At 50.0% G+C, this 26,538-nt stretch overlaps 1 protein-coding gene, 2 long non-coding RNA genes and 2 other non-coding genes across 8 annotated transcripts in view; 4 read left to right on the plus strand and 1 right to left on the minus strand.

The window, feature by feature from the left end:
- The first annotated feature begins 1,697 nt into the window (after positions 1-1,697).
- Positions 1,698-1,838, plus strand: LOC132243632 (U4 spliceosomal RNA). Its single transcript, XR_009455363.1, has one exon. It is a non-coding gene; the product is annotated as a U4 spliceosomal RNA (small nuclear RNA).
- A 2,224-nt stretch (positions 1,839-4,062) lies between these two features.
- LOC132243631 (U4 spliceosomal RNA) lies at positions 4,063-4,203 on the plus strand. The gene has a single exon (XR_009455362.1). It is a non-coding gene; the product is annotated as a U4 spliceosomal RNA (small nuclear RNA).
- Positions 4,204-6,051: 1,848 nt separating this feature from the next.
- On the minus strand, positions 6,052-16,634 carry LOC132243551 (uncharacterized). 3 transcript variants are annotated; one of them, XR_009455168.1, is made up of 3 exons: positions 16,249-16,634; positions 8,380-9,315; positions 6,052-7,980 (listed from the first exon to the last, which is right to left on the minus strand). It is a non-coding gene; the product is annotated as an uncharacterized LOC132243551 (long non-coding RNA). The 3 variants fall into 3 exon arrangements; XR_009455169.1 differs by having other exon boundaries at positions 6,052-7,565; positions 7,800-9,315; XR_009455167.1 differs by having other exon boundaries at positions 6,052-9,315.
- Positions 15,454-26,538, plus strand: part of PXN (paxillin) — a 63,739-nt gene continuing 52,654 nt past the window's right edge. The window contains exon 1 of one of the 2 annotated variants that reach the window (XM_059713545.1): positions 15,454-15,607. In XM_059713545.1, the coding sequence (XP_059569528.1) occupies positions 15,595-15,607 (13 nt within the window). In that variant the 5' untranslated portion in view covers positions 15,454-15,594. The remainder of the gene's footprint in view (positions 15,608-26,538) is intronic. The other variant, XM_059713546.1, reaches the window with a different exon arrangement.
- On the plus strand, positions 15,619-18,561 carry LOC109284673 (uncharacterized). Its single transcript, XR_002092223.2, has 2 exons — positions 15,619-16,155; positions 16,969-18,561. It is a non-coding gene; the product is annotated as an uncharacterized LOC109284673 (long non-coding RNA).

Consider the following 26,538-nt stretch of genomic DNA (forward strand, 5'->3'; position numbering starts at 1 on the left):
GAGGGTTGTACCTGTGTCTGTTTGTGGACACAACTCCCTATAAGAGCCTCATAGTTAGCTTCCCACTAACCAGCTCCCAGTGGGAGGATCTTGGCTATACGCCGACTTTATGGAAATGGGAGACCTCTCTAGCTTGGTCTTGCAGCCATACAGATGAGGGAAAGTGAAACTTGGGGGCATTTGAACCCCAAGCCTTCGGGCTTGGGCCTGCACATAGGATGCCTGCCAAAGGATTTGGAAGTATCTGAAATCCCAGGCTGGGGTGGAGCAGGGTCACCTATAGTTCTCAGATCATTCAAATGGATTTGGATCTGATCTGGCTAATTAAACCTGGGACATGGAAAATTTTCCTTAAAAAAAAAAAGGTTAAACTGAGGCACAATTATTGCTAGTTGAAAACCTTTCCCAATATCCTGCCCTGAAAATTTGAGATACACCTATCATGGGCAATTTTTGATGGCCTCTGCTGAGACTGATGTCTTTCCTGTCATTGAAAAGTAGAAGAACAGCAGGGGAAATACCCTAATCCCTTTGGTGGTTGGCCTTTTGACTCACAGCAGGTGCAACCCCTGTTCTGGCAGGGTAGATACTATGATCACCGAGCCAAGATCACTTTCAATGGTGTTGTGTAGTAAGGAATGGAGACCTGTCCCTTGGACTGTGGGCAGGCCCCGCAACCAGAGTCTACTATAGCCTCCTAATTGGAGAGTCTCAGCTACCTGCTTTATTTTTATGGAGATGGGGGGTTTTCCCCTAGCTTGCTCCTTTGGTCTTTTGGTTCAGCGCAAGTGAGGCCCAGGGACATCTGAACTCCAAAGCCTCTGGGCTTGGGGCTGCCTATCCTCTTGTAAACATGGACACAAAAAACAGCACACGGATACTGAAAAGAAATTTAAAGGAAAACAAAGCAGCTTTATTAGGTGAATGAGAGAGAGCGTATTCTGTGGCTAAGAAGGAAGCAAATGTATGAAAAGTGGATAGGCAGGCCTGGAAAAATTGACAATAGAAAGGATGGTAAAGTAGAGATGGGCTACACCTTAAGCCCCAGGAGTAAGCACAAGTCAACTGTGTTCTCACTGAAGAGACTATATAGATCCCTCTGTATCACCAGCCCAGAGCCAGCTAGAATAATAGGGTGCTCATTACTCATTCCTTTGCTTTTCAAACTCAGAAAAATGAAAGCCTCCACAAAGACTGCCAAAAATTGCCCACAACAGCTGTGGTTCAAGCCACTGGGACAGGGCATTGGGAAATTAGGTACCAGGACAATCCCTGTAGCTAAAAAAACCACAAAGAGGAAAAAAAAATAGGTCCCATGTCCTGGGCGCTGGGGCTGGGACAGCTCTGCCTCAGCCTCATCCAGCTGCCAACTACTGGGGGGGATTAAGCAGCTCTCCGGGCTCGGGGAACCGAGCTGCGCCAGCTCCTGGCTCGGGTGTGGAGCACGTGCTCGCTGGCTCCGCCCGCTCGGCAGCACAGCAAGGACGTTGCAAACAGCAGGCGCCGGAGCCCGCACTGACACCTCCTCCGCCGCCGGGAGGAGCTACCGCGGCGCAGGTTCAGGGCTGTCTTCATTAGCATGCGGCGTCCCACAATCCTCCGCGCCCCCAGTCGGGCCCGGGCTCATGTCTTTGGCGCTCACCGTGACCTGGCAAGGCTCGCGCTCTGGGGGCCCCCGGGCCGGCCCAGAAGTAGGTAGCTTTGCGCAGTGGCAGTATCGTAGCCAATGAGGTTAACCCGAGGCGCGATTATTGCTAGTTGAAAACTTTTCCCAATACCCCGCCGTGACGACTTGCAATATAGTCGGCACCGGCAATTTTTGACGGTCTCCACGGAGACTGCGTGTCGTGAGTTAAAAATAGAGTTGATTTGGTCGGATTTCACTGAGGTGATGCGTGTCCCGTGTTCAGCAAGAGAAGCTGCTTTAGCACCCACCAAGATCTGTTGAAAAAGGGGACTGAGGGTCGGTGTAGATATTCTCAGTCTTACACTTTTCCGCTCTTTTTTTCTTTTCTTTTTTCCTACCCTTCGTCGTCCTAGTTTTCAGTTATTTATTTTTTCATGACCAGGCTCTTCTCCCTTGGAAAACTGCTAAGGTACCTTACTTATTATCTTTGGCTCCCCTTCAGCCCTGCTCGGCCGGGGGGGGGGGTCTACCTCTTGTTTTCGTATTTTCTACCAGTTCCCATTCTCACTGACATCCTGTCATAGTTTTAGCTTTTCTCATTCCTGGGAGTCCCAGAACAGCTGAGACTCCCTGTGCCTGACAAAGGGTGACTGCACCCCAAAGCTTGTCAAGAACTTTTTTCCAGCTACTCAGTTGGTCTAATAGAAGATCTCACCTCTGCTAGAAGAACCTGGCCTGCCTACATCCTTAGACCAACATGGCTACAACCAAATACGTCCTCAGTGTCACCCAGTGCCATAGCAAGGGGTGGCAAGCAGGGCGACTGCCCGTGGTGCCCAAGCGAGGACAGTGCCGTGAGCTGCTCATTTAGGGGAGCATGAGGACAGGGGAAGGGTGGCTGCCACTGCTGCATGCACTGCCCGGCATAGGTGGCAGAAGGCCGGGCTAACAGGGCTAAGCTCCCTCCCCCCCCAATGTGGGGCAATTGTGGCAGCGCAGAGGACCACCTGGGTGCGGGCTCCAGCCAGCTGCAGCAAGGGAGAGAGGGGTGCGGGCAGACAGCAGAGCAGCCAGGAACTCAGCCCAGCCCTGCTGTGTGTGGAGCAGCGCCCAATAGGTAAGTATGTAGCAGGGAGGGAAGGGTTGTGGGGGGCAGATCAAGACCCCTGTGTTGAGGGAGGATGTGGGGCAGGGACTGGGGTCAACAGGGCCCCAGGTGGGAGGGTCGGAGCCCTGGTGGCTTGTCCAGGGGTGTAGGGGGCTCCAACCACTGTGCACACCCCCAGGGCAGGCGTGAGGGGCATGTGCCCCCCCCAATCTGTTCATGGGGTAGAGGTGGGCTGTCACTACGAGTTCGGCTTTATGCCCAGCTGCCTCTGCCCGGGCAGCTGAGAGACCCCATGCACCTCCCGTCCCCCGGCTGGCGGGGCAGGTCTCAGTGCAGCCAGTGCACAGGAGGCACATGCAATCACAGAGCCTGCCTCTGCCCCACACACTGATTGGGGGGCACAGTGCTCAGAAACCCCCATGCCCCTGGACGAGCCACTGACTCTCCCACGACCTGCCCCTGGGCCATTCACCCCTGCCCCACTCCCTCCCTCCCCGCTGGGGGGGGCTTGGATCTGCCCCCTCCCCCCAACACACACACACACACACACACACACACACACACACACACACACACTCTCTCTCTCTCTCTCTCTCTCCCCCCCCCCCCGTGTGTGCATGTGTGTAGAAATATCATTTAAATTTTACTTAGCACCCCAAATAACATTTTCTCCCTCCGCCCACGCTCCCAGGCAAGCATGGGGCGGCATGTACCCCCCATCTGTGAGCCGGGCGAGGGTGGGCTGCACCTGTGGGCTTTGCCGCAGGTACCAAACTTCATTGCTGCAGCACTTTATTGCAGCCACAGAGCTGATCCCAAGGAAGATCTCAGCCCGGCAGCTTCAGTCCCTGCCTCTTCCCCCCCACGCCCCCGCGGTCTCCGCGGAACAGCTGCGCTGTGCACAGTACGCAGCCCGGGGCCGCGGCCGTGCCGGCTGTGCGCGTGCTGCCGCACAGGGGCGCCCCCGCCCTTCCACCGCGCAGCCCTAGAGCCCACGTGTCTGCTGCAGCGCTCAAGTCCCACCACCCCCGCAGCTAGTCCAGCCCCCGGCGCCCCGCCCCTCGGGAGCGGGAGCCAGACAACGCCCTGTGACGCGTTATAATTTGCATACGGTCTCCCAGAATCCTTTGGGGTAAAGTGTGGTGTTTGGGTGGGAGGAATGGAGACGTACCCCTGAATCCCGAGGCACAGAGCGGTATTATGGGTGCAAAAAGCCGTACACAGGCTTCGGCAGTGTACTTGATTCAGTATCAATTGGAATGAGATATCACCCTAACAGTACAGCATGCGCTCTGCTGGAGGGCTCTGGTGCTGGGAAGCAATCGTTAGCTTTGCGCAGTGGCAGTATCGTAGCCAATGAGGTTAATCCGAGGCGCGATTATTGCTAATTGAAAACTTTTCCCAATACCCCGCCATGACGACTTGAAATATAGTCGGCATTGGCAATTTTTGACAGTCTCTACGGAGACTGAGCAGTGTGGTTGAAAAATAGACAGATGTTTATTAGTTTCAATGGCTGTAGAAAAAGCTGTTAGTGCTGATACATGCTTGTTTCCATTAGTCTCAGTTAAATGCTTCGTTTTTTTAGTTGCTGCGGTTGTATTCGGGTGTGTTAATGTCAGTACGTTCCATCTTGGTATTACTTTGCCTTGTATTTTTTCTGTCTAGTGTAACAGAGTGAACATGAGAAATTTTAAAATCTCTAGTAATGTGTGCCTCTGTTTCCTGCTTCCTAAGTGTTAGTAATAGATTTTTGATGCTGTTGTTTCAAAGCTATGATAGTAAGTCATTCTCAAAAATGAAAGGAAGGAAAGCATAAGGATGAGAAGGCACAACAGATTATTTTCTGGTCAAGTCTGTTCAGCAGCAATGAAATAATAGATCTGAGGGAAAATCAGACAGATGTTAATTTGGGTTTTAAGGAAGAATCAGGTATTTCTGTAAAAAAAGGAAGGAAGTGTGGGACAGGCACAAGGACCCTTGGAAACGTTTAAAGACATTTCACCATCTAGAAACTGCGAGACAATAGATGATACATTTAGTGCGATGTAATTCATTAGAGTTTGTCCACTGGAATTCACTCATAAGCCTGTGTCCTTACTCTCAAAAAATAGCTTTTCCCTTGGGGAAGGATCTGGTGAGTAGTGGCTTGGTGTAATGCCCTATTCCAGATGTAACTGAATGTGTCCTTTGAAACTGTGTTGCAGCTGCTGTCATGTTTAGTGCATAGGTGTCATCTAAACAGCTGGGGACTAAACAGTTCCATATGGTGACAGACCATCATATACTAAATCTGTAGTTCCCATTGCTGAGTGTGTATGTTGAAGATAAGCCACAATCTGTCATTTTGTGGCAATCAGAATTTTTTTTTTGTAAATGTCTTTGTGTGTGTGTGTGTGTGTGTGTGTGTGTGTAATAGTATATCTATATCTACACACACACCTTCTAGTCCCTGTTCATTACCTCCATAACCCACTAGAGGAAAACCTGTGCACCCATTACAGTATACGCACCTGCGGAATGACGCTCCCATGCACCCATCCGCAAGGTATCATCTCCCTTCAACCCCCTGTGTCTCAGTCCAGTCCTCAAATACCAGCTTTAAAACTCAGTACATCTGCTGTTGCTTCCTCTGGAGGACCCACTGCTGCTGTCATTTCTTCCATCCTCATTGCTGTTTTCACAACCCAAGGGTGTGATTTTGTTTGTGTGCGCTTCAGCACTGCTAAATTATTTCCCGCCACTCGGAGCTTTCTTTGCAGGGTGCATTTCTCAGTTGCAAAGAGAGATGCACGGTGCAAAGGAGTTCCCGCCACCCGCATGCAAATTTGTGTCCCACTATTGGCCGGTTCTAAATTATTCCTATGTGGCAGCTAGCTATTGGCTTGCTAGCCCTATAAGAGGCTTGAGCGGTTTCTGCCCAAGTTGGAGAACTCCAAGGAGAACCCTGCAAGGGAGGACTCCACAACCATCAGGAGGAGGAGGACTTCACGTCTCGCGAAGAATTCTAAGCGCTGCGGAGCCCAACGGACCCAGCGTGTACCTTAAGAAGGCTATAGGGGTCTGATCAACCTCTGGCCTCTCCCCGTCGCTGAGTGCGATCCCTTGACAAACCCCTTCCCTGTGCGCTTATTCCATGGAGCCTAGCAAACTTTGTGAGCATGTGTATCCAGAGTTCTGTCCGAGTTATTTGAAGAGGCTCGAGTTTTCTGCGGGGCTTATTCGAGTTCATGTTGTGGAGCCTAGCAAACTCCACGTGTCTGTCTGTAACTGCAACAAGCAACTTTTCCTGCCTGCACCACGACCATCTACGGTGTAAGTAAAATAATCTTTAATCAACCGCTAAGCGTCTGTGCCTAATTCTAGTCCACCGGCCTGCATTCCCCGACCCGCGTGCCAGGGCTGCTGGCCACAGCCCGCCGCTTGCCCCCGAGGGCCTCAGACCACTCCCGGCCCGCACAGCTGTCTTCTGATTTGGTTGTCTTGATGTCCTCTTCACTGTCGCTGCCCGTTTCTGTAAATTGGCGATGGGCACAGAGTCCAAAACAGCCTGTCTCGTGAGATATTTTGCAAGGCACCTCCTGAGACAATGGGGGGTGTTCACACCAATCAATGGAAGACCATGGCTCATGGGCCAACCGTGGTTCTATGAGACTCTGAACAAGTTGCACAGCATGTACAGTCTACAGAGTGCAGACCCCACAACCATGGCCAACCACTAGAAGATACAGGAGGCAGTGAGAAGCAGAGACATCATGTCATCCATGGACCTGCTTCTGGATGATGCTTGCCAAGCTGTGTGGGAACACATCTTCCACAAGGACCTGCATAAAAACCACAGAGACCTGAACTGGGTGATAGCCCACTGAGCCCTCCCAGTGAAAGCCCGAAGACATAGAGAAGGACAACTGGGGAGACCAAGCTGCCTGAGGGCAACCTGCCAAGGAGCCACAAAGACTACTGATCACCTCCTATGGCTCTGCTCGTATGCCAAGGAGGTGTGGAAGAAGGAAAAGTGGCTCTGCAAAGCAGTGACAGAGGAAAGATAGCTGTCAAGAGAGGCAGTGCTGTACAGGTATTTGACTAAACACTAGGGGAGCCAATCGGCCTACTTCAATCAGTTCATGTCCTGTGTCAGGAGTGCCCTGTGGAAGTCCAGGAAACTCCTGATGTACAGACACATGAACCTCGAGGAGGTAGGCTGTGTTAAAATGGCTTTGACTGAACTCCAGTCCTACTACCAGAAATCGGTAGCAGAGGACAGTGAGGATCTAGCCAAATCCGTCTGGCAGAGGGACACTTGGCACAGGATCTTTCAAGATTCCCCCCAGTAGGGAAATAGACAGCGACAGTGAAGAGGACATTTTGTTGCAATTAGTTACAGATTTCAAAAAAACCACCAACCAAATACACACACACACACACACACACACATACACACACACACACACACACACTTCATATAGCATAAAACTTTCCATTACACACCTTAAAACCTCATTAAGAAACTGTGCACCTGTTACGTAAATGCACCCACTCCCCTACACCCCTGCACACCCACCTGCTGCCCTTCCCTAACCCAATCACAGTCTTTTAGTCCAAGCCCTGATTTGGGGTTTACATTCTCAGTTCATTCCCTGTCCTTGTCGCTGTCACTGTCACTTCCACTTCTGCTGATTCTGATGCTGTCTTCCTTGTCTCCAGGTACAATTGTGTCATTGTCCTCTTCATTCTCCTTGTTCGCTCCCCCTCCTGAGGGTTCTTTGACTGCCTGTGCCAAGTGTCCATTTTCCAGGTGGAGTTGGCTGTGTCTTCTCTGTCTTTTCCCATCTGGTAGTAGGAAGAGTTCTCTTAGAAACATTTTAACATAGTCTGTGTCCTTTAGATCAGTGTGTCTGTACATCAGTAGGTTCCTGCATTGCCACAGGGCACACTTCTGACACAGGACACAAACTAGTCGAAGTGGGTTGTCGGGGACCCTTGATGTTTAGTTAGGTATCTGTACAGTGCCACCTCCCTTGTCATCAGTTTGGCTCCTGTCACTTTGTCAAGGAGCCAACTTACCTTTTTCCACACTCCCTTGGCATAGGGGCAGGGCAGTGCCATAGGAGGTGGTCGATTATCTCGCTCCAATCTTGGCAGCTTTCCCTGGGGTAGCTGGAGCTAGTCTCTCATCTCGCACTGTGCCTCCACACCTTCACTGGGAGTGCACAGAGAGCTATTAGCCTGTTCAAGTCTCTGTGGTCTTCTCATAGATGCAGATTTTTTTAAAAGAAAAAACAAAAGCAATTATATATATATATGTCTACATCCTCTATCATAATCTTTCCATCACACATCTTAAACCTTATTAAGAAACCTCCACACCCATTACAATAAATACATCCACTCCCCTGCACCACCACGCACCTACCCTCTACCCTTCTCTAACCCAATCATAGTCCCTTAGTCCTCAGTTCTGGCTGGTGTGTACACCCCCCACAGGCTCAGAAGGTGACCTGTAAAATAATTGACAAGACATGCTGTTTTGGTTGCTGGCCCAATCACTAGCTTGCAGATCTGACTTGTGTACCATGCCCACAGAAACAGATGGATGTCTGGCATCCCCCTGCCCCAGCCTGTTTCTTTTTGTATAGGGTCTTACTTGCCACCTTCTTCATTCTGGATCCCCAGAAGAAACTGTCCCTTAGTCCTCAGTGAACATTCTCAATTCAGTCACTGTCCTTGTCACTGTCGGTGTCGCTGTCACTTCCACTGCTGTTGATCCTGTTGTTGTTCTTCTCGCTGTCTCCGGGTCTAGTTGCATTGTTGCCCTCTTTGTTCTCCCTGTTCACTTCTCCTCCCAGGGGGTCTTTGAACAGCCTGTGCCAAATGTTACTTTTCCAGGTGGAACTGGCTGCATCTTCTCTGTCTTCTCCCACCGCTTTCCAGTAGTAGGACTGGAGTTCACTCAGAAACATTCTGACACAGTCCATTTCCTTGAGCTCAATGTGCCTGTATAACAGGAGGTTCCTGCATTGTGACGGTGCTCCTGATGCAGGGGACAAACTGGTCAAAGTGAACTGTCTAGAGCCCCTGATGTTTGGTCACATGTCCATACAGCACCTCCTCCCTTGTCATCAGCCTGACTCCTGTCACTTCCTCAAGGAGCCAGCTAACTTTTTCCCACAGTCCCTTGGCATAGGGGCAGAACCACAGGAGGTGGTCAATGGTCTCGTTCTCACCTTGGCAGATTTCCCTGGGGTAGCTGGGCCTAGTCTCTTGCCTTGCTCTGTGCCTCTATGCCTTCACTGGGAGTATGCCATGAGCTATGAGCCGGTTCAAGTCTCTGTGGTCTTTACGTAGGTAGATCTGGTCCCAGACAGCACGGCAGTTGTCTTTAGGGAGCAGGTCCATGGTCAATAGCCTGTCTCTGACTGCCTTCTGTATCTTCCTGTGGTTGGACATGGTCTGTGGGGTTTCCTTCTGTAGCCCATGCTCCCTCTGGAACTCATTCAGCACACTGTAGGACCAGGAGTGCTCCATAGTGCATGGTCTCCCTTTGGCTGGTGTGTATACCCCCACAGCCTCAGGAGGTGACCTGTAAAATAATTGACAAGACAGGCTGTTTTGGTTGCTGGCCCAATCACTAGCTGGCAGATCTGGCTCATGTACCATACCCACAGGAACAGGTGGATGTCTGGCACCCCCCTGCCCCCGGCCTGTTTCTTTTTGTATAGGGTCTTACTTGCCACCTTCCCCATTTTGGATCCCCAGAAGAAAACGCACATGACTCTCTAGATTCTGTGGGTGATGCACTCGGGGTGGGGGTGGGGCAGGAAGACAAGTGCAGTGTACAGAAGCACTGGTAACAACACTATCTTCATGAGCACCACATGCTCCCGCATGGAGAGGTGGGGTGCATGCCACAGACCCGATCTCTGCTTCACCTTGGTCTTTTTGTAGATGCAGATTTTTCAGCCTCTAACAAGTGGCTTGAACAATTCCTGTGTAACTGAATGTGCCCTTAAGTTGTTTGCACCCTCCCATGTGACTTTCAGTTAGGCAGCATGTAGGAATTTGTTTTTTATTGTCCTTATTAAAAGGGGATACTTTAATAGCACAAGTCTACAAGGTTCTTAATTGCCCTCCTCCTTTGATTTTAATGGATCATTTCAAACATTGACAAAATTGTATGTGAATAAGGCAACTGAAGGGAAATCATCAGCATTCCACCCTAAGTCAAACTGCATTTCAGCTGGGCTCTGTAGCCTCTGTGTGCCTTACCACCACGTAAAGGTATCTGCACTCTGACCACTGGCTCTATGAAAATAGTGATCTGAAGCCAGAAGTGTTCTGGCAACCTAAGCCTCAGTGGTAAACACCAAAGGCCTCTAATTTCTGAGCAGTAATACAATCAAATCCACATTAATCTGTTTTGTGTTTATCTTTTAAATTTAAGTGAAGAGAACTGTTATATAACAATATTAATTACTTTATTTTCTCTTTCTTTGTAATGACCTAGAAATAGTATATTGGAATGGTTTTTCTGTTTGGCTGGGCCAAAACTGATCCCTTGTCTTGGGAGCAGAGTCTGATCCTTCTGCTGTCATGGATTTGTGTAGCAGGTGCAAAGTACTGGTAATTTTCACTGTGGGTTTCACATTCTCCAGTTTTACTGCTGTTGTCCAAAGACTGATAACAGCATTTTGACCTTTGAAATCATTAGGTCCTTTAGAGAAAACTCAGGCAGAACCCTGTGCACTTACCTGAGAAAACTGCTGTGCCCTAATCATGGAGTTTGTCCTTGAGGCTTAGAGCAGAAGATACCCATCATGCCAGGAAAGGCTCTGATCCTTATCACTCTGCCATGTCAAGACATTGGTTGTACAGCATGCATCTAAGCTCCAAATGGGCCTAATAAATCAGTGTAGGTTCCACGTCCTTCTTTAGGATAGGTTAGTCTGTTGCAGATAAGGGCGTGTTCTCATTTCCCCTCAAAGGTGTACACTTAAGATATCTCTCGTTTCTGCTTGATGATTGGTTTCAAGTTACTCTCTGTTTAGATCCAAACCTTTAAATGGTCAGATCTTAAAGACCACTGGCACAATTAACAAATCTAGTCTTTTTCCGGGGCTAGGTATTCAGCAGACACTGGGGGTAAGTTGCTCTTCCATCTTTAGGAATGATTATTAGCAAGGTAAAAGTGCATTTGAGAGATACAGACCCCTGTGAATATAGGAGGAGGATACAGGGAGTCTCAATTCTAATATTGGCTTTGGGCAATTTTGTGAGGGGGTGGGGGGGTGATATTTTTTGTTGGACCAGCTGTATAGTTGGGATAAAGTTAGAGAAGCTTTGAATGTAAAGCAATCTTGGGTTTGACATCAACTTAGTTTGTGAGTTGATCCAACTTCCTGGCACACTTTCCCATCTATAGAATGCAAGTAGAGTACACAACATAAAATGTGAGGCAAAAAAGATTAAAGTAATACATTTGGAGGATGAAATATTCTGTGTTTTTGAGGGCAACAGATGTGGGGCACTGAATCTTAAAGTAACATTAGTTGTTTCTGCCTGAAATGAAGAAACCTGCACTATTATTCTGTAGGCTGTACTTGCTCTGAAAGAGATGACTTCATTCCCCAGCACTGCTCATCTGGCACATTTCCCCAGCAGTGCAGTCACTTTTTTCTGTAAGGAGATGGCTCAATGCAAAGTTAACTCATGTCATTTCCCCCTCCCACCTTGCCAGCTTGTTGAGAGGATGTCCTCTAGCTCAGTGTTTCTCAGCCTTTTTTGTACCAGGACCCATCTGTAAACATTGATGGCCAGTCCTGACCCAGTGCCCCTCACTCCTGACCCACTGTCCCCAGGCCCCAGCTCCCCAGTGTGTGGGGCAGCAGGGGTGGGGGGGTGGTAAGAAGCCCTTTGTAGGCTGGAAGTCTTACAGCCTGCAAGAGAAAAGCCACAGTTTCCCATGTTTTACTTCTTTAGAGGAGAATCCATTTTTTAAGTTTGTTTCTGACCCTTTTGTATAGTCTTGCAACCCACTTTTGGGTTGTGACCCACAGTTTGAGAAACGCTGCAGCTCACCATGCTGATCCAATGGAGTTTTGCACCGTAACTGGAGAACTGTAGTAACTAGTGCTAAGAGCTACATACAAACAGGACTTATGTGAATTGCAAAGTGATATCTGGCTTAGAAGCAGGGAACAGTTGGATATCAAGATAATCCAACCTGTGGGGCATGGAATCTCCATCCTTAGAGGTTTTTAAGACCTGGGTAGACAAAGCCTAGGCTGGGATGATATAGCTGGGGATGGTCCATCTGCTTTGTGCAGGTAGTTGGACTAGATTAGTATTTTTCAACCTGTGGGTTGTGACCTAAAAGTGGGTTGCAAGAATATATGCAAGGGTTGCAAACAAACTTTAGAAATGGAAAAAGAAACTTAAAAAATGGATTCTCCTTTAAAGGAGAAAAATGTAGGAAACCGTGGCTTTTCCCTTGAAGGCTAGAAGAGTTCCAGCCTGCAAGGGGCTGCTTGGGACCCACACTGCCCCTCCCTGCCCCACACATTCATGCCAGCCCCACACACTGAGGGGCTGGGACCTGGGGATGGGGGGCCAGTGGGTTAGGAGCGAGGGGCACTGGGGTGGGACTGGCCATTGATGTTTATAAAAGGGTCCTGGTACAAAAAAGGCTGAGAACCAATGGACTAGATGACCTCTTGAGGTCCTTTCCAAGCCTAATTTTCTATGGTTCTATTATGACTCTATGTCCATAGGGTGCATCTACACGTGCTGATTTAAGCTGCATTAGCTATTTTTAAGGTGCATTAAGGGCACAGATCTACATGTGTGGGCCCTTACTGTGCCTTAAAAATGGCAATTTTAGGCTATTCATGCCTAAATTTGATTCCTGCAAAAACAGAGATCAAATTTAGGCACAAATAGATAAAGTGCCCTAATGAATATGTAAGCACCCTAAGGTGCATTAATGCAGTATATGTCAATTGACTTGGAACTCACTTTAGTCTCGAGTCAGTCCTCACGCCACGTTAATGTGCCTTAGCACATGCTTGTAGACACACACCTAAATTGCCTTGATGCTCATTAGGCAAATGCATATTCATAGATTCATAGAAGTAGGGTCAAAACGGACCTTGTAGATCATCAAAACTGACCCCCTACCCTGGGCAGGAGAGAAAACTGGGCTCAAATGACCCCAGCCAGGTAGACGTCAAACCTCCTCTTAAAGACCCCCAGGGTAGGAGCCAGCACCACTTCCCTTGGAAGCTGGTTCCAGATCCTAGCTGCCTATTAAGTTTAGGCGTGCATAGAAGCACATGTAGACACGCCCTATGACCTCGGGGGAAGACAAGGGCGGGAGGTTTCAAAAGACTGTGTTCTCCAGAGGTTGCCAGGTAGACTGGAGTAAAATGTGTCAGCAATTTATAACAATGTCCTCCCACACAGTGACCTGCCCCTGTGTCATATCCCTCCCTTTGCCCCTGGACTTCCGGTCATTCTCTCCCTCCTTCCTGTCGTTATTGCTCTGTTCTTGCTTTGCCTCACATAATGTTTCTTCATCTTTCCTCTTGGCATTCTGCCGAGAGTCAAACACAAGGTCAGTGAGTGTACATGTGCCAGGTATTCATGCTTGGGGTGAGCACTGTGTGCAGTACAGTTCCCAGAGCATCTGGAATGGGGGCTGCTGGCAGCATGCATCCTGGGTTCTGCTCATGGGGCTGGTCTGGGTCAGTCGAGACCCAGGGGCAACACCAGGGGCTGAATAACAGGACACTGTGGGCTGTGTGCTTGGTACGGACTGTGGAGATATTTTGCTTTCCTGTGTAGCAGAAAGGTGTGGCCCTCTACCGGGACCTCTTGAGCGAAAAGGGACACTTGGCCCTTGGTTCAAAGACCCCCTGGGAGGCAGAGCAGACAGGGAGAATGAAGAGGACAACGACACAACTGGACCTGGAGACAATGAGGAAGACAGCATCAGAATCATCAGCAGCGGAAGTGACAGTGCCGTCAACAGTGACAAGGACAGGGAATGAACTGAGAATGTAAACTCCAAACCAGCAGATTGGACAAAAGGACTGCAGTTGGGTTAGGGAAGGGCAATGGGTCGGTGTGCGGGGGCGCACGGGAGTGGGTGCATTTATTGTAATGGGTGCACAGCTTCTTAATGTGGTTTAAGGTGTGATGGAAAGTTTTATACTAGATGATGTGTATGTGTGTGTATATATATATATATATATATATATATATATATATAAAAGAAGTCTATTGACAACATTTCACAGAAGCAGGATGCTGGCTGCCGTGGTTCCCCTGCTTTACCTGTAGTTAGCAGGTTAGGGTGTTAGGTCTATGTTGTGTCAGGGTTGAGGGTAGTCTGATGTAGTTTAAATTACGGTTGTATGGGATGGTTTGGACAGGGATGATCCTGCCTCAGGCAGGGGGTTGGACTGGCTGACCTCTGGAGGTCCCTTCTAGCTCTACTTCTCTATGACTAGCTGCACCCAAGTGATGCTCGTCTGTGTCTGTGCTACAGAGTGGTGCCTGACTATCGTGAGGGCCAACCTTTTCAGCAGATGTGACCCAAATTAAGCTCCACACCCTCCCTTAGTGCCATTCTGATCCCCCTCCCCTGCCTGATCTGCTGTTCTGCTTTTTACTCCTGCCCTGTGCTGTACATCTTAATGGATCTCCCCATCTGTGCTGTTGTCCTTACAACACTTCCTGTTATGGGCATACCCTAATTCTCCTTCTTAATAGCACTGTTTGCTACAGGACTGATATATTTGACAGTAAATCTGCCTTCATCTGTTTCAACTGAGTGCTTAAAAATTAGCTTGGCTTAGCCTACCTGGGTGTCCTTGTTGTGGGACACAGGCTTCTTGCTTTACAATGTATTATATTTGGTACTAAACTCTGGACTGCTAAATGTCTCTATGAATTTAAAGATAACAGTTGCAAACTCGGCTTCTCTACAAATGCAACACGGCATCCTTTTTTGTTCCAAGCCTGATGCAGATCAGGGAAGGTGCCTGTTGTTCGCTGGAAGCGATCTGTTGATTCCAGACAGCGGCTGAGGCAGGGCAGGGGAAGAAAACCTCTGCTGGTGAATTTAGACTTTCCTTGCAGCAAAACTCCCCTTCTGTGTTTGGACTTCTCTATTCCAGGGAGCATTTAAGCACGTGACACCAGTGGTAGTCGACTGGCAGAGAGCGGCAAGGGAACAATACCCGCACGTGGCGTTTCCAGTGCGCGCTGTCTCGCTTACTGGGAACTCCCCCCTTAACCAAGTCCATGATGTGCCCAAACCTGTAGCTTGATTGATATTTGCACCAAGCAACATCCATACACACCGCGCTGCCTCGGCTGGATTCAGGGTAAGGCCTGAGCAGCCAGGAGCAGGGCGGGTATTTCCGTGCCCCTCTCGTGCTAGTGCTCGCTCTGCCCTTTCTAGTGTCTCAGACCCTGCTCGCCCCCGCGTCCCCAGGGCCCGATCCCGGCTCCGGGCCGAACCGCCCCCGGCCCCGCCAGCCTCGGGAGACGCGGCCTCGTGCTCCGGACAGCCCGCAGGGCCCGGCCGCCTCCTCCCGCCGCCTGCGGGCGCGGCGCTCGCGTGGGCCGGGCCTGAGGTACGCGGGGCGCCGGGGTGGGCCTCGCGGAGGTGCCTGGGGCCGCCCCGCCGTGAGGGAGGAGCCGGGCGGCCGCCGGCAGGGGGCAGCGCCGGCCCCGCGCAGCAGCCCGCCCGGGAGTCGCCCGGCAGCGGAGCGGAGCGGAGCAGAGCAGAGCAGAGCAGGGGCGGCGGCGGCCGAAGTTGTGCGGCGGGAGCGGAGCGGAGTGGAGCGGCCCTGCCATGGACGATCTGGGTGAGTCCGGCCCGGCCCGGCCCGGCCGCGCCGCAGCCTCCTCCCGCGCGCGGCCCCGGCCCCGGCCCCGGCCGAGCTGCTCCCCGCGGGCCCGGCCCGGATCCGCTCCGGGAGTCTCGCAGCGGCCGGGGCTCGTGGGCGGCCCCCGGGGGCCTGCTCCAGCCCCGGGGCGCGGGGCTCTGCGCGCTTCGGCTTCCCCGCCTGGGGCCCCGGGGGAGGCCGCCCCGTGCTCTGCGCTTTCTTCCCCGGCCCGAGGACGTGGTTCTGCTCCGGCCCGGCCCGGCACTGCCCGGCGGGACTCCCCTGGCGGCTGCTCGCCCGCAGACAGCTCGGGCCGCGCCGGGCCGGGCCGGTGCGGAGCCGGCGATGGCCTCACACCGTGGGAGCTGAGCGGTGCCAGCTGCAATTGTTGCATTCCTCAGATTCACCGAGGCGGCGGCGGCGGGGGGGCTCTGCCAACTGACCTGTGCTTTACTTCAGCAGTTGCTTATTTCCCCCCCTTCATCAGTGGGAGGATTTAAGGTGAACTGCAAAGGTGGTCTGGAAAGGTGGGCTCCTGTCCTCTCTGCACTGCTTTACCATGTGTAGAGAAGCCACCCCTTCCCCCCAAGTTTAGTTTAGTTTTATTATTTGTTTCTTACCTTAGGGGGATGGATGCCTGATGTTTTGAGTTTCTTCTCTGCTTGTTCTGGAAGACTTCTTAGAGGTCTTGAGGCTTTTTCATGCTTTGGTTTAACTAGTCCTTTCTGGTTAGATGTGAAGCATGTAGAGCACAAGCAGCAACAAAGCAGGAGTTTTAAGCAGTTTGAATAAAAATCTCTTCCTATCTGAGCAGCACCGGTTTCACTCTTGTGTTACTGGCAACCAGCTCTCAGTTTGTCCATAGAGTCTTGCAGGAAGAGGCAAGGTCTGAATATTTTATGGAAGGAAAAACAAACAAACAGAAAAGGGAAATACTTCTTTCCTCTTAATAACTTTTCCTGCCTACAGACTGTTTCATCAAGAAACAACCCAGCTCCAAGGCTAGTTGCTTTCTCCTTTGCAGAGCAATGGTAGTGTCAAAGTCTTAGCCTTGGGTCATATACAGGGGAGGGGCAGTGTGTTGAGTGGTGCAAGCCAAATTCAGGCTCCACTGAAGTGAGTGCAGTTACACGCTGGATGAATTTGGCCCTATATCTTTTAAACTTTTTGATCTAATGAAAAAAGAATGACCAGCAAGAGTGCAGCTTTCCTGCTTCTGGGACTGGAGATCTCAAAAGCTGAACACAGCAGGTGAAGGGACTTGATTTGGATTGGTTTTTAGGGACTGGGTAATCTAGAACAGGTAAAGCTTTGCTATTGCTTTTCCTTTTCCTCTCCAGCATCGGAGAAATCTGTTTTGCAGCGTGCAGGAAACGCTGGTGAAGAGTTCTGCAGATGGCACTTGTCCGTCCCAGCAAGTGGGAAGCCTGCGTGTTCTTTGTGTGAGACCGTATTGGGGGAAGGGTGAGGAGTTTGAGCAGTTAGCAGATCTGGACACACATCTCGTCTGGATCTTCCAAGATGGGGACATGCTTGAATGCTGATTAAGAATGACAGTGAACCAGTTTCTTTTAAAAATATTATCCACTAGTGTGTAAACTGCAATTACAGTCTGAAAAGGAGGGAAAGCCCTAATTGCAGGATCACCTCCTCTTCTGCCTCTAGAATACTAGAGAACAATGCAGTGCGATGTACAGCAGGAAAGGATGACATGGGCACTCCCAGCATGAGAACCACCAAATACTCATACTTGTGATTATATTAGATGGCAGACTAAGACACTGAAGAGAGCGCTTGTGGTGCTCTGTTGGGTCCGACCAGGTATCCATATAACCAGCTTACTAGAATCTATCACACTCACAATAAAGAAACCTGACTTATTTCCTAGGTAGTTACAGTATTGGACCTGCCATCTGGGGATAGTCTTACATTTGCAGTTCTTCAGTCAATTGGAGATGTAGCTTGATTAGGTGTCCTTGTCTTTCCTTATAGCGTGGCAGAAGCAAGCTCTGTGTAGGAATTGCTCTTCCTTCTATAATAAAATATAATTTTTACTAGACAGTGAACTTCATTAAAAAAACCAAACAAACTTTGTATGATACTGTTTTAACCTCTCAATTACTTTTTGTTCGGGATGATGTGTGGTGCTTTTCACTTAGTTTGGACCAGGGGTGTGCAACCTTCTGGCCCCGCAGGCTGCCTAGGTGTATGGTAATGGGGCTAGTTTGTGGACTAAATGAATCCCATGGGTGAGATCAGTCCATGGACCTGAGCCAGGGTCAGCAGACAGGGTCATCTGCAGGTGCAGTCTGGCACACCCATCTGGCTCCACGCACTGGATCTGACTGTGTATTGATACCATGCGCTGGCCTGACTCCATGTGCCTGATCTGGTCATGAAGTGGATTTGGCTATGGAGTGACTCTGAATTCAGTGCATGGGACTGTCATCTGGCCCGCAGGGGAGCCACAGCAGTTAATGTTGCCATCTCTCCCCTGCCACCAAATTTCCAAACTCATGGAGAGCCCTGTGGACTGGAGGTTGAGCACCAGTGATTTAGACAAAAAAAGTCTGTTTCACTGAATTCTTTGTCTCTGGTTCTTGTGGACTACACATCATTACAAAATTTGGATTTTCAAGTATTGAGGTAGATGTTAGTACCCATAAACTGTCTTCATTGACAGGATGGAGCTGCAGACTTTGCAAACCTCTACTAGATTTTGTGCTTTTTAATTATTTTAGTAAGTCACATTTGAAAATTGTTTTTTTTTTTTAAGAGCTCTTCTTTAGTGACTTTAAAACTTTCTGGTTCTGTGCTGTTTTTTGGGATTGCAAAATGCAGCCGAAACAAGCATGACTTCCTTTTAAAAATGACCGAGAATTTTTATTGTAACTGTTCAGTGTAAAACATGTAAAGGCGGGGCTTGGCCTGAGACTCTTGATTTAGCCAGTGCTTGGGGGTTGTGGGAAGAACCAGCGGGGCAGGGTGGGAGTGTGTGGGTGGGGGCTGAGGGAGTGGGGAAGTGTCTGCAGGTGCTGTCAGGCCAGCATGGGAGAATCCAGGCAGCATCCCCGTGCCCTGCTGGGGGTGGGGATGGGTGGGCAGGTGCCTAGCAGTGTTGAGTAGCTAGGGTACCTGCCCAGTCGCCCACTCCTGTGAGGAGGAGGCAGTGGCCATGGTACAGCATGGGATGCTGCAGTGTGTCAGAGGCTGGGGCGGGTGATGAGCTGCTGCTGCCGTCCATGTGCCATTGTGCCAGGCCAGGCAGCTCCGTGCCTCCGTGTGGGGCTTCCAGCACTCCAGCGGGAAGCTGCATGTAGAGGCAAGCAGGAGCCCCACGTGGAGGCATGGGGAGTGCTGGAAGCCCCATGTGGAGGCATGGTGCCTGCCAGGCCCAATGGTGTGTGGCTCCTGGTCCGTGTACCATTGGGCCAGGCTGGCTGTGTCTGTGCCTCCACATGGGGCTTTCAGCACTCCAGCGGGAAGCTGCATGTAGAGGCAAGCAGGAGCCCCATGTGGAGGCATGGGGAGTGCTGGAAGCCCCATGTGGAGGTATGGTGCCTGCCAGGCCCAATGGTGTGTGGCTCCTGGTCCGTGTACCATTGGGCCAGGCTGGCTGTGTCTGTGCCTCCACATGGGGCTTTCAGCACTTCAGCAGGAAGCTGCGCGTGGAGGCACGGAGCTCACCCAACCCGATGGTGCGTGGCTTCCACCTGCAGTGCTGCGATCCACGTGTGCTGGCATGGAACCAGTTCGGTCTGGTTTGAAGGTGAGTGCCAGTGGGCTGGGCTGGCTCCTTGCCAGCACGTGCAGGCCCTTGGACACACCACCAGGGGCTCTGCGTGCTGAGGCCATGAGCACCCCGAGGGCCTGGCACCTGCTGCTGCTGACCTGCCAGGGGTGGAGGCTGTGCATCATAAACCCCACACCTGCCCACAGATCCCACATACTCCCATACTCACTGTCCCCCCCGCCCCAATCTACCCCCCAACCATACAAAGTACTTGCATATATTTCTAAAGAAGGTTCAAATAGTGTTTATTATATTTAGTTTAATTTGTAAAAATAAATAAAAGTCATTAATTTTGTGTAATTTTGAGTTTTTCTGCACAGAATTGCCCAGGGCGTACCAAGTGCCCCACCTATGCCCAGATTGCCCAGCCCCACCTATGCCCTGTGGGACTACCTAAGGACTTCTTCACAACCCACTCCTTCCCAGGCCAGGGAGCCTGCCCCAAGTCTTCCACCCCTTCACAGCCCCTGCAGGCATGCTCCCAGCCTCCATTGCTCCACAGACCCTAGGAGCCTGTCTGCCCCCTCCCTCTCCCCTTCCTACATGCTACACCTGCATGAAGTGTTAAGCCAATTTTGGAAATAGACATTTGGAACTAGTTGACTAAGTGATTGTAAGAAAAAGGGTCCACTAAAAAAGCAGTAGTATTTATTTACAGCTGTTTACCTACATTTAACTCCATTCTCTGTTAATCATGTAGACCAAACTCTGACAGATTGCATACCGCCAATTTAAAATGATACAGCCTTAAGTACTACCAGCTATTTTTTCGCGCACACACACACACACACACACACTCTCTCTCTCCTCACAGGACTTCCCCCCTCCCCAACTCTCGATCACTCTGAGGCAGCTGCCCACAGCTTTGTCTAGCTCTTCCTGCTCTGTATTAGACTTACCTTCAGGGAGCTGTTGCCTGGCTGTGTCCTGTGTGGCTGCAAAGATGCACTGTGTTAAGCCAGGAGCACTGTGCCACGCCTCTGTGGGTGGGTGGTGCCAGTGGGAGGGGTAGCTATGTGGGGGAGCTAGGATGAATTTTGTGGTGGCCATAGCCCCCAAGGCCCCCCCAGGACTGCGGCCTACCCGCCTGGAGAAGCACAGCGCGTTATTGCTGGCCTAGCCTGGCCCTGGCCACCCCCTCAGCCCCACTGCTGGCGGGGCCCTGCTCCCAGCTCCCAGGCAAGCAATGTGAAAGCCGGAATTTTAAACTTGACGTTTCCCAGCAGAGACAAAAATGGCACTAAGTTTAAAACTGCAGCTTTCACTTCCCTGCTGATAAGGATCCTGGGGGCCCCAAATTGGTAGCGGCCCCTGGGATCTGCCTATGCCCAGGGGAGGCATGGGAGGCACGGTCGGAGCCCTGGGCAGCTCGTGCAGGGGGACTCCCAGGTTTGTGCGTGGGGTAGAGGCAGGCTATGTGCTGGGCTCTGTGACCTGCTGCTATTGCCTCGGGAGCTGTGCATGATGCCATGTGCCTTCTGCTGCCGGGTGGGCAGGGGACGCGGTACAGCCTGGTGGCAAGATGCACCTGGTGGTGGGACGCACCTGGCATTGCTTGCAGCTCCCGAGGTAGTAGCAGTGGGGTGCAGAGCCCAGCATGCAGTGGGCAGCTCGCCTGGGGGGTATGTGCCTTCCATGTCTCCCCTGGGATGTGTGCAGTGTTGGAAGCCCCCCTGCACCCCTGGATGAGCAGCCTGGGGTTCTGACTGTCCCACCACCTGCCTTGGGGCCCCATTCAACCCAACCCCTGCCCCACTCCCTCCCTCCCTCCCCATGGGGGCCTCGATCTGCCCCACCTTCCCCCCAGGCCCTTTCCCCCCAACATATTTACCTGCTGGGTGCTGCTTCACACGGTGTGTATGTGTGTGCCCCTCTTCCCAGCCTTCCGCATACTACTCACAGGTTTTCTGTGGTCCCTGTGGTAAAGGAGGGAGTGGGGCTGTGGCTACGGCTGCCCAGCCAGGATGGGCGGGGCAGGGCAGGGTGCGGGATGGAGCTGTGGCTTGTCCGGGGGAGGGGGGGGGGAGGGCTGTGTGCACCCTGGGAGGGCATGGAGGGGACATCTGGTGCCTGGATCTGCGCGGGGTGTGGGCAGGCTGCTGCTGCAGGCTGGGCCTGCACTGGGCTCTTCCCGGTGGTGGCTGGACCTGGCTGCGCTTGGAGTGGGCGATGGTGCTAGGAGGGGGGAATGGGGGAGCTACAGCAAATATTGGGGTGGCTGCAGCCCCTGTATAATCCTCTCCCAGCACCACTGCAGCCTGCCATGAGTGCGGCCCAGCCCAGGCCCACTGTGGGGAAAAGCCCAGTGCAGCCCTGGCCGTAGCCCACAGCAGCAGCCTGCCCTGCCCTGTGCAGATCCAGGGGCGCACGCTCCCCGTGCCTTCCCAGGTTGCATACAGCAGCAGGAGCCTTCCCCCTCCTCCCTGCACCTCCTGGACGAGCTGTGGCTCTGTCCTGTGCCCCGGCTGGGCAGTGCCTGCCCCAGCCCCACTTCCTCCCTCACCGCAGGAGCCTCGATATGCCCCTTCCCACTGTGGTTCAGTAGGACAGGGCACATGATGGTTTGGTTCCAGTGTAGGTTAAAATCAGCAGGACAGGGGGGCGGGGCTGTGGCTTGGGAGTGAGGGGCAACAGCATATCAGGGCTGCTCAGCACCACAAGGCATTGTGTGGCGGGGGGGGGCAACCATAGTTAGATCTGTGTCCTGGTGAGTGAGAGGGCAGCAGGAGCTCTGATTTTTTCATGATGAAAAAACCAAAATCAAATGCCAAAATATATAGGCATGTAGAATTTATTTTATTATAGCGATTGTGAGGTACTGGTAGACTTCCAAATTGCTTTAAAACTGTAAATATATCAATAAAACATTGTGTTCAACTGATACCCAGATATATAGTGGCCTTTCATTTTAATCGTGGATTTTGGGTTTTTAATCAGAGAATTTGTGCCCCAAAAATCAGAGAATTTACGATTTTTAAACAGAGAAAACCAGGATCCTTGGGATAGGTTTGTCTGCCTGACTAATTTCCATTACTTTGGATGCAATTTGTAGTCAGTACTGGGCCCATCATATTGACTGTTCAGTGTGAAATTGCTCATTGTGGGCTACACCCAGGAAATGGTGTTGATGAGGAACACTGCTGAAGTCATTCATCCCCTTGACTCTAGGCTGGCTCAGGTTTCTGAATCCTTGCTGTTGCTGGGTGAGAAGACTGTAAACAGGGCTCAATACCCAGCACAATAGGGATCTGACTTGATTCAGTTTCTTAGCTGTTTTGACCCTCCTTTAACAGGGACTTTATTGTCCTGGACGACACAGACAGGGAGTCCTCTGCTTCAAGCAGTGTGTGATGCAGAGAGAGGCTTCTTTTCTTGCTGCTGTATTTCCATGGAAAGTCTGGACTCTGTGATGTCTTTAGCTCCTTTGTCTCTGACTGGGAGAGGTCAACATATCCAAGTGTTCAGCTGCCTGCCTAGTTGAAATGGATCCTGTGACACCATCTCCATCAGCATTTATAAAAATGAATGGATGACTTTGCAGAGACCTTATTATCCTTGAAGTTTGTTCATCTGTCCTTTTGGGTCCCTCCTTTTCCCAAGTGGTCCCTGCAATCTACTTTTCAAATATTTCTTCAGATGCCTCTCTTATGTTCTCTTTTCATGTTTATAATACTCATAGCTCAAGGGAAACAGCTTTTTTGTTACTGCGAAAGCTCATCTGGAGTTTAATTCTCCACTTAGATGTCTTAGAGTTTCACAAACATTCATAATCTACATGACCTCCCTTCAAGTTAGTCCATATTATTTTCCCTTCTTCAACTGTAACCTTTAAAACTTCACCTGGTTTAGGCTTTAGGGTTCTGCAGTGCTGCTGAAACTACACCAACACAAAACAGGTGTTGGCCCTTTGGTCAGGTATCTTTATATTGGGTGATTTAATTTGTGTTAGTTTTGTATCTGTGCAAACTTCCTTTGTCTAGGTAGAGCTGGTAGAATTGAGGTGCAGAGAGGCTAGGGGGCTTGCCCATGGTTATGCTGCAAATCCATGACAGAACCAGGAATAAAAGACATGAATCTTGATTCCTAAAGTTTGTCTCCTTTCATTTACACTAGTGAAAATCAGGAGTAACTCTAAACTCAGTGGAGTTGTATTGCCACACAAACAGTATGAGTGAGAGGAGACTAAGGTCCTTGTTCCCCTGTTCAAGCTCTCTTTTCTGATGCAGAGTTGATTTTACATATCTTATTTTTGATTTTTGAATGCTAGAGTTTACTTTATATACTACATTGCTGCTCTTTGGAAGAGAGGTATAAAGCCTCTTTAGCGGGCAGAGTTTAACGGAGTATAGATTGCCATGGTTGACTATTGTGCCCAGATGTTAATGCACAAGAAAGGGAATTGGGAAGCCTTGATTCTGTTCTAGCTTTTTACATAGATTTGCTCTGTGATCTTGGGAACATGTCCTCTTTTGTAAAATCAGGATGGCAGCCCCTTATATCTGGGGGCAAATTAATATTTGCCAAGCACTTTGCCTTTCTAAAATGTCTTCCATCTATAAAGCTGGGAAGTGTAACTCACCCACCTCCCATCACCTTCACAAGGAAATCCAAATGTGAATCTAGTTCAAACCTGCCTGAATCTTTTTTAAAAATTTTTCTCTGACATATTCCTTCCTGCTTTTCTGATCTCTTGCCTTTCTCTCTCCTGTTGGTTCCTCTTTAGTGTCCATGGCTCTGACAGGTCATGACTGCAGAGTTGAGGAAGAGGTTGCTCTTTGTTTCCTGGAACTTTTCTTTTCCCAGTCCCTTGCAATTAGTTCACTCTAATGTTTTCTTTACATTAGCATTTGACTGAGTCTGTTAATGGTTTTGTGATGCTTTATCTATATAAATGCTCTGTAAAAATGGTGTGGTTATGGTTTTGACATAAAGGAAGTGGGCCAACCTTTTTTTCTGCATTTGGCCTTGTCAGAAACATACTATAGTGACCACGTAGTGGGGAGGGGGTAGCTGGGCTTCAACCTGACCATTATAGCACGTTAAAACCACACATTGACTGTGCATAGATCATTGGTCTGCTCTTCCCAGCAGTACTCACTTAAATCCAAACATGATAAACCAAGGAAAATTGGAATTGGAGCCAAAAACATTTCTTATGTTTCAGCTACAGGAGCTGGCTCTGGGGTAGTCTTGAGGGGCTCCAGGTTCATTCTGATCAGGAGTCTGGCGCACTTTCTCTTTGTTGATGTGGATGGAGTTCATCTTGTATAAATGAAGAGTGATTTCATGTGTGGTACAGGAAGTCTGTCTTCCTAACTGAGACTGGGACTGCTGCTTTTGTGGGAAACAAGCTAAAGACTGGAAAATCCTGTGGTCAGCTACCTAAGAAGACTTTTTAAAATTATTTGTCTTTGACTCCTTGGACTTTTCCCGCATTCTAAAGACGCTTAGATTATATTATTTAAATATTTTAATGTAGTTAGATTACTTCAATCCAGTTTGCTCTGTTGTTTTTTCCCCCAGAGTTCATGTTGAACATCCTTTCAGATCCTGTGAATCTGAGCTGTTCCAAAATGTGTCTGGCTGACAGCACATGGTGGAGTCCATCTTGATCTCATGCAATGCACTATCCATTTCACTCATTTAGCTCACAAGGCATTTCACAACTGACCTGGAAGAAAGAAAGTCCAGAATAGTAGCTGCTGCACCAGAGAATCATCCTTGCTGCATGGGCTGCTAGAGTGTTAAATGACTTTGTCGTAAATCAAACAGTATGGGGTCTCCAGGAATAGCCCAGCCTACAGTTGTGTCACAAAATAGAGCTTTCAGACAGAATTAATCCTTTGCCTGTCTAGCTTGCTGCTACTATCTCACTTCATATCCATCTGTGGAGAGCAAGATGAGTATAGGGCTTGCACTGCATGTCAAAGGGGAGTTTATAGTTGTCTTTAGGCTCAGAGTAGAAGGAAGCTTTTCATGATCATGTGATAAAAAAGTGCCAGGAATAGAGAGTGTTCGGGCAAGTGAGCTGTGAATGAGTTGTTGTGGATTAGGGACTTCAGGTTTCACCTTTCCAACCCTCTTTGATGGTTAAAAATACAGCTCAGGGTTTCTCATAGGAAAATAGGTTCTTTCAGAGTGGAGATACTGAATGGAGCCACTTAATACACATTAACAGAGCCTCCTCTGGGTAGGGAAGCATTATCCCCGAAACTAAAGAAAGAGGCAGAAGGTCCTTAGAGTCGCTGGGCATTACTGGAGGTCACTCTTACAGTTTGTGGGGCATTAAGCTGCTGGGATGAATGGGTGAGGTGCAGTGGCTGCCTCCTTGTCCACTCCATATTTTGTTTTGCTGTCTGATGCACTCTTTTCCCTCACCTGTCCTGACTGCTGGCAGGTGTCCTGTGACTCATTCTGTTAGTGCCAATTATTCCTTGGTCTCAAGACTGGCCCTTAGGGTCTTGTTTGAGAGTTGTGTTTCTAAGCTGGACAGCATGATTACCCCCCACCCTCCCCTCGCCTGTGGTTTTGTGCAGCAAAGTTCTCCCTTGGCAACCTAGGTTGATAGGACAGTGTGATATACAGCTGGAACTGTTCTGGCTGGCTGTGGGCAGCTCCAGCAGCTAGATAGGATCCATGCAGAGAGCTGGAGCACTGGGGGAAGGGAAGAAATGCCATTTCATTCACGTCATGAAATCTCTTTATCAGTGGCCAACGCAGTGTTTTGGGTGGGTGAGTGATGCTTGCCAGGAGAAGCTTGCCTTTATTCCTGCTGTGAAATGTGAAGAGCTCTTAACTTGCCAGTCCAGCTTGGAATTAATTGTCAGGAAGGTTCTTATAACCAGGGATCCTGGTTTTCTCCGATTTAAAAAAAAAAAAAAATCCCCAATTTTCAGATTAAAAAAGTAACCCCAAATCTACATTTTTCTGTGGCCTTAGTCTATCTGCCCATAACACTTTATTTGCACTCTGATTGGCTTTCTCGGCAGCTAGTCAGAGTGTGAATACAGCATTATGGACAGCAGGCAGCGGAGCGCCACCGTGACAGCACAGGGGGGCCAGGGCCAGGGCTAGGTGCGCTGGCTCAGCCCCCTGTCCCTGCAGGTGGCAGTGATGG

Source organism: Alligator mississippiensis, chromosome 10, assembly GCF_030867095.1.
Source record: "Alligator mississippiensis isolate rAllMis1 chromosome 10, rAllMis1, whole genome shotgun sequence".
In the NCBI taxonomy this organism is placed as follows: domain Eukaryota; kingdom Metazoa; phylum Chordata; order Crocodylia; family Alligatoridae; genus Alligator; species Alligator mississippiensis.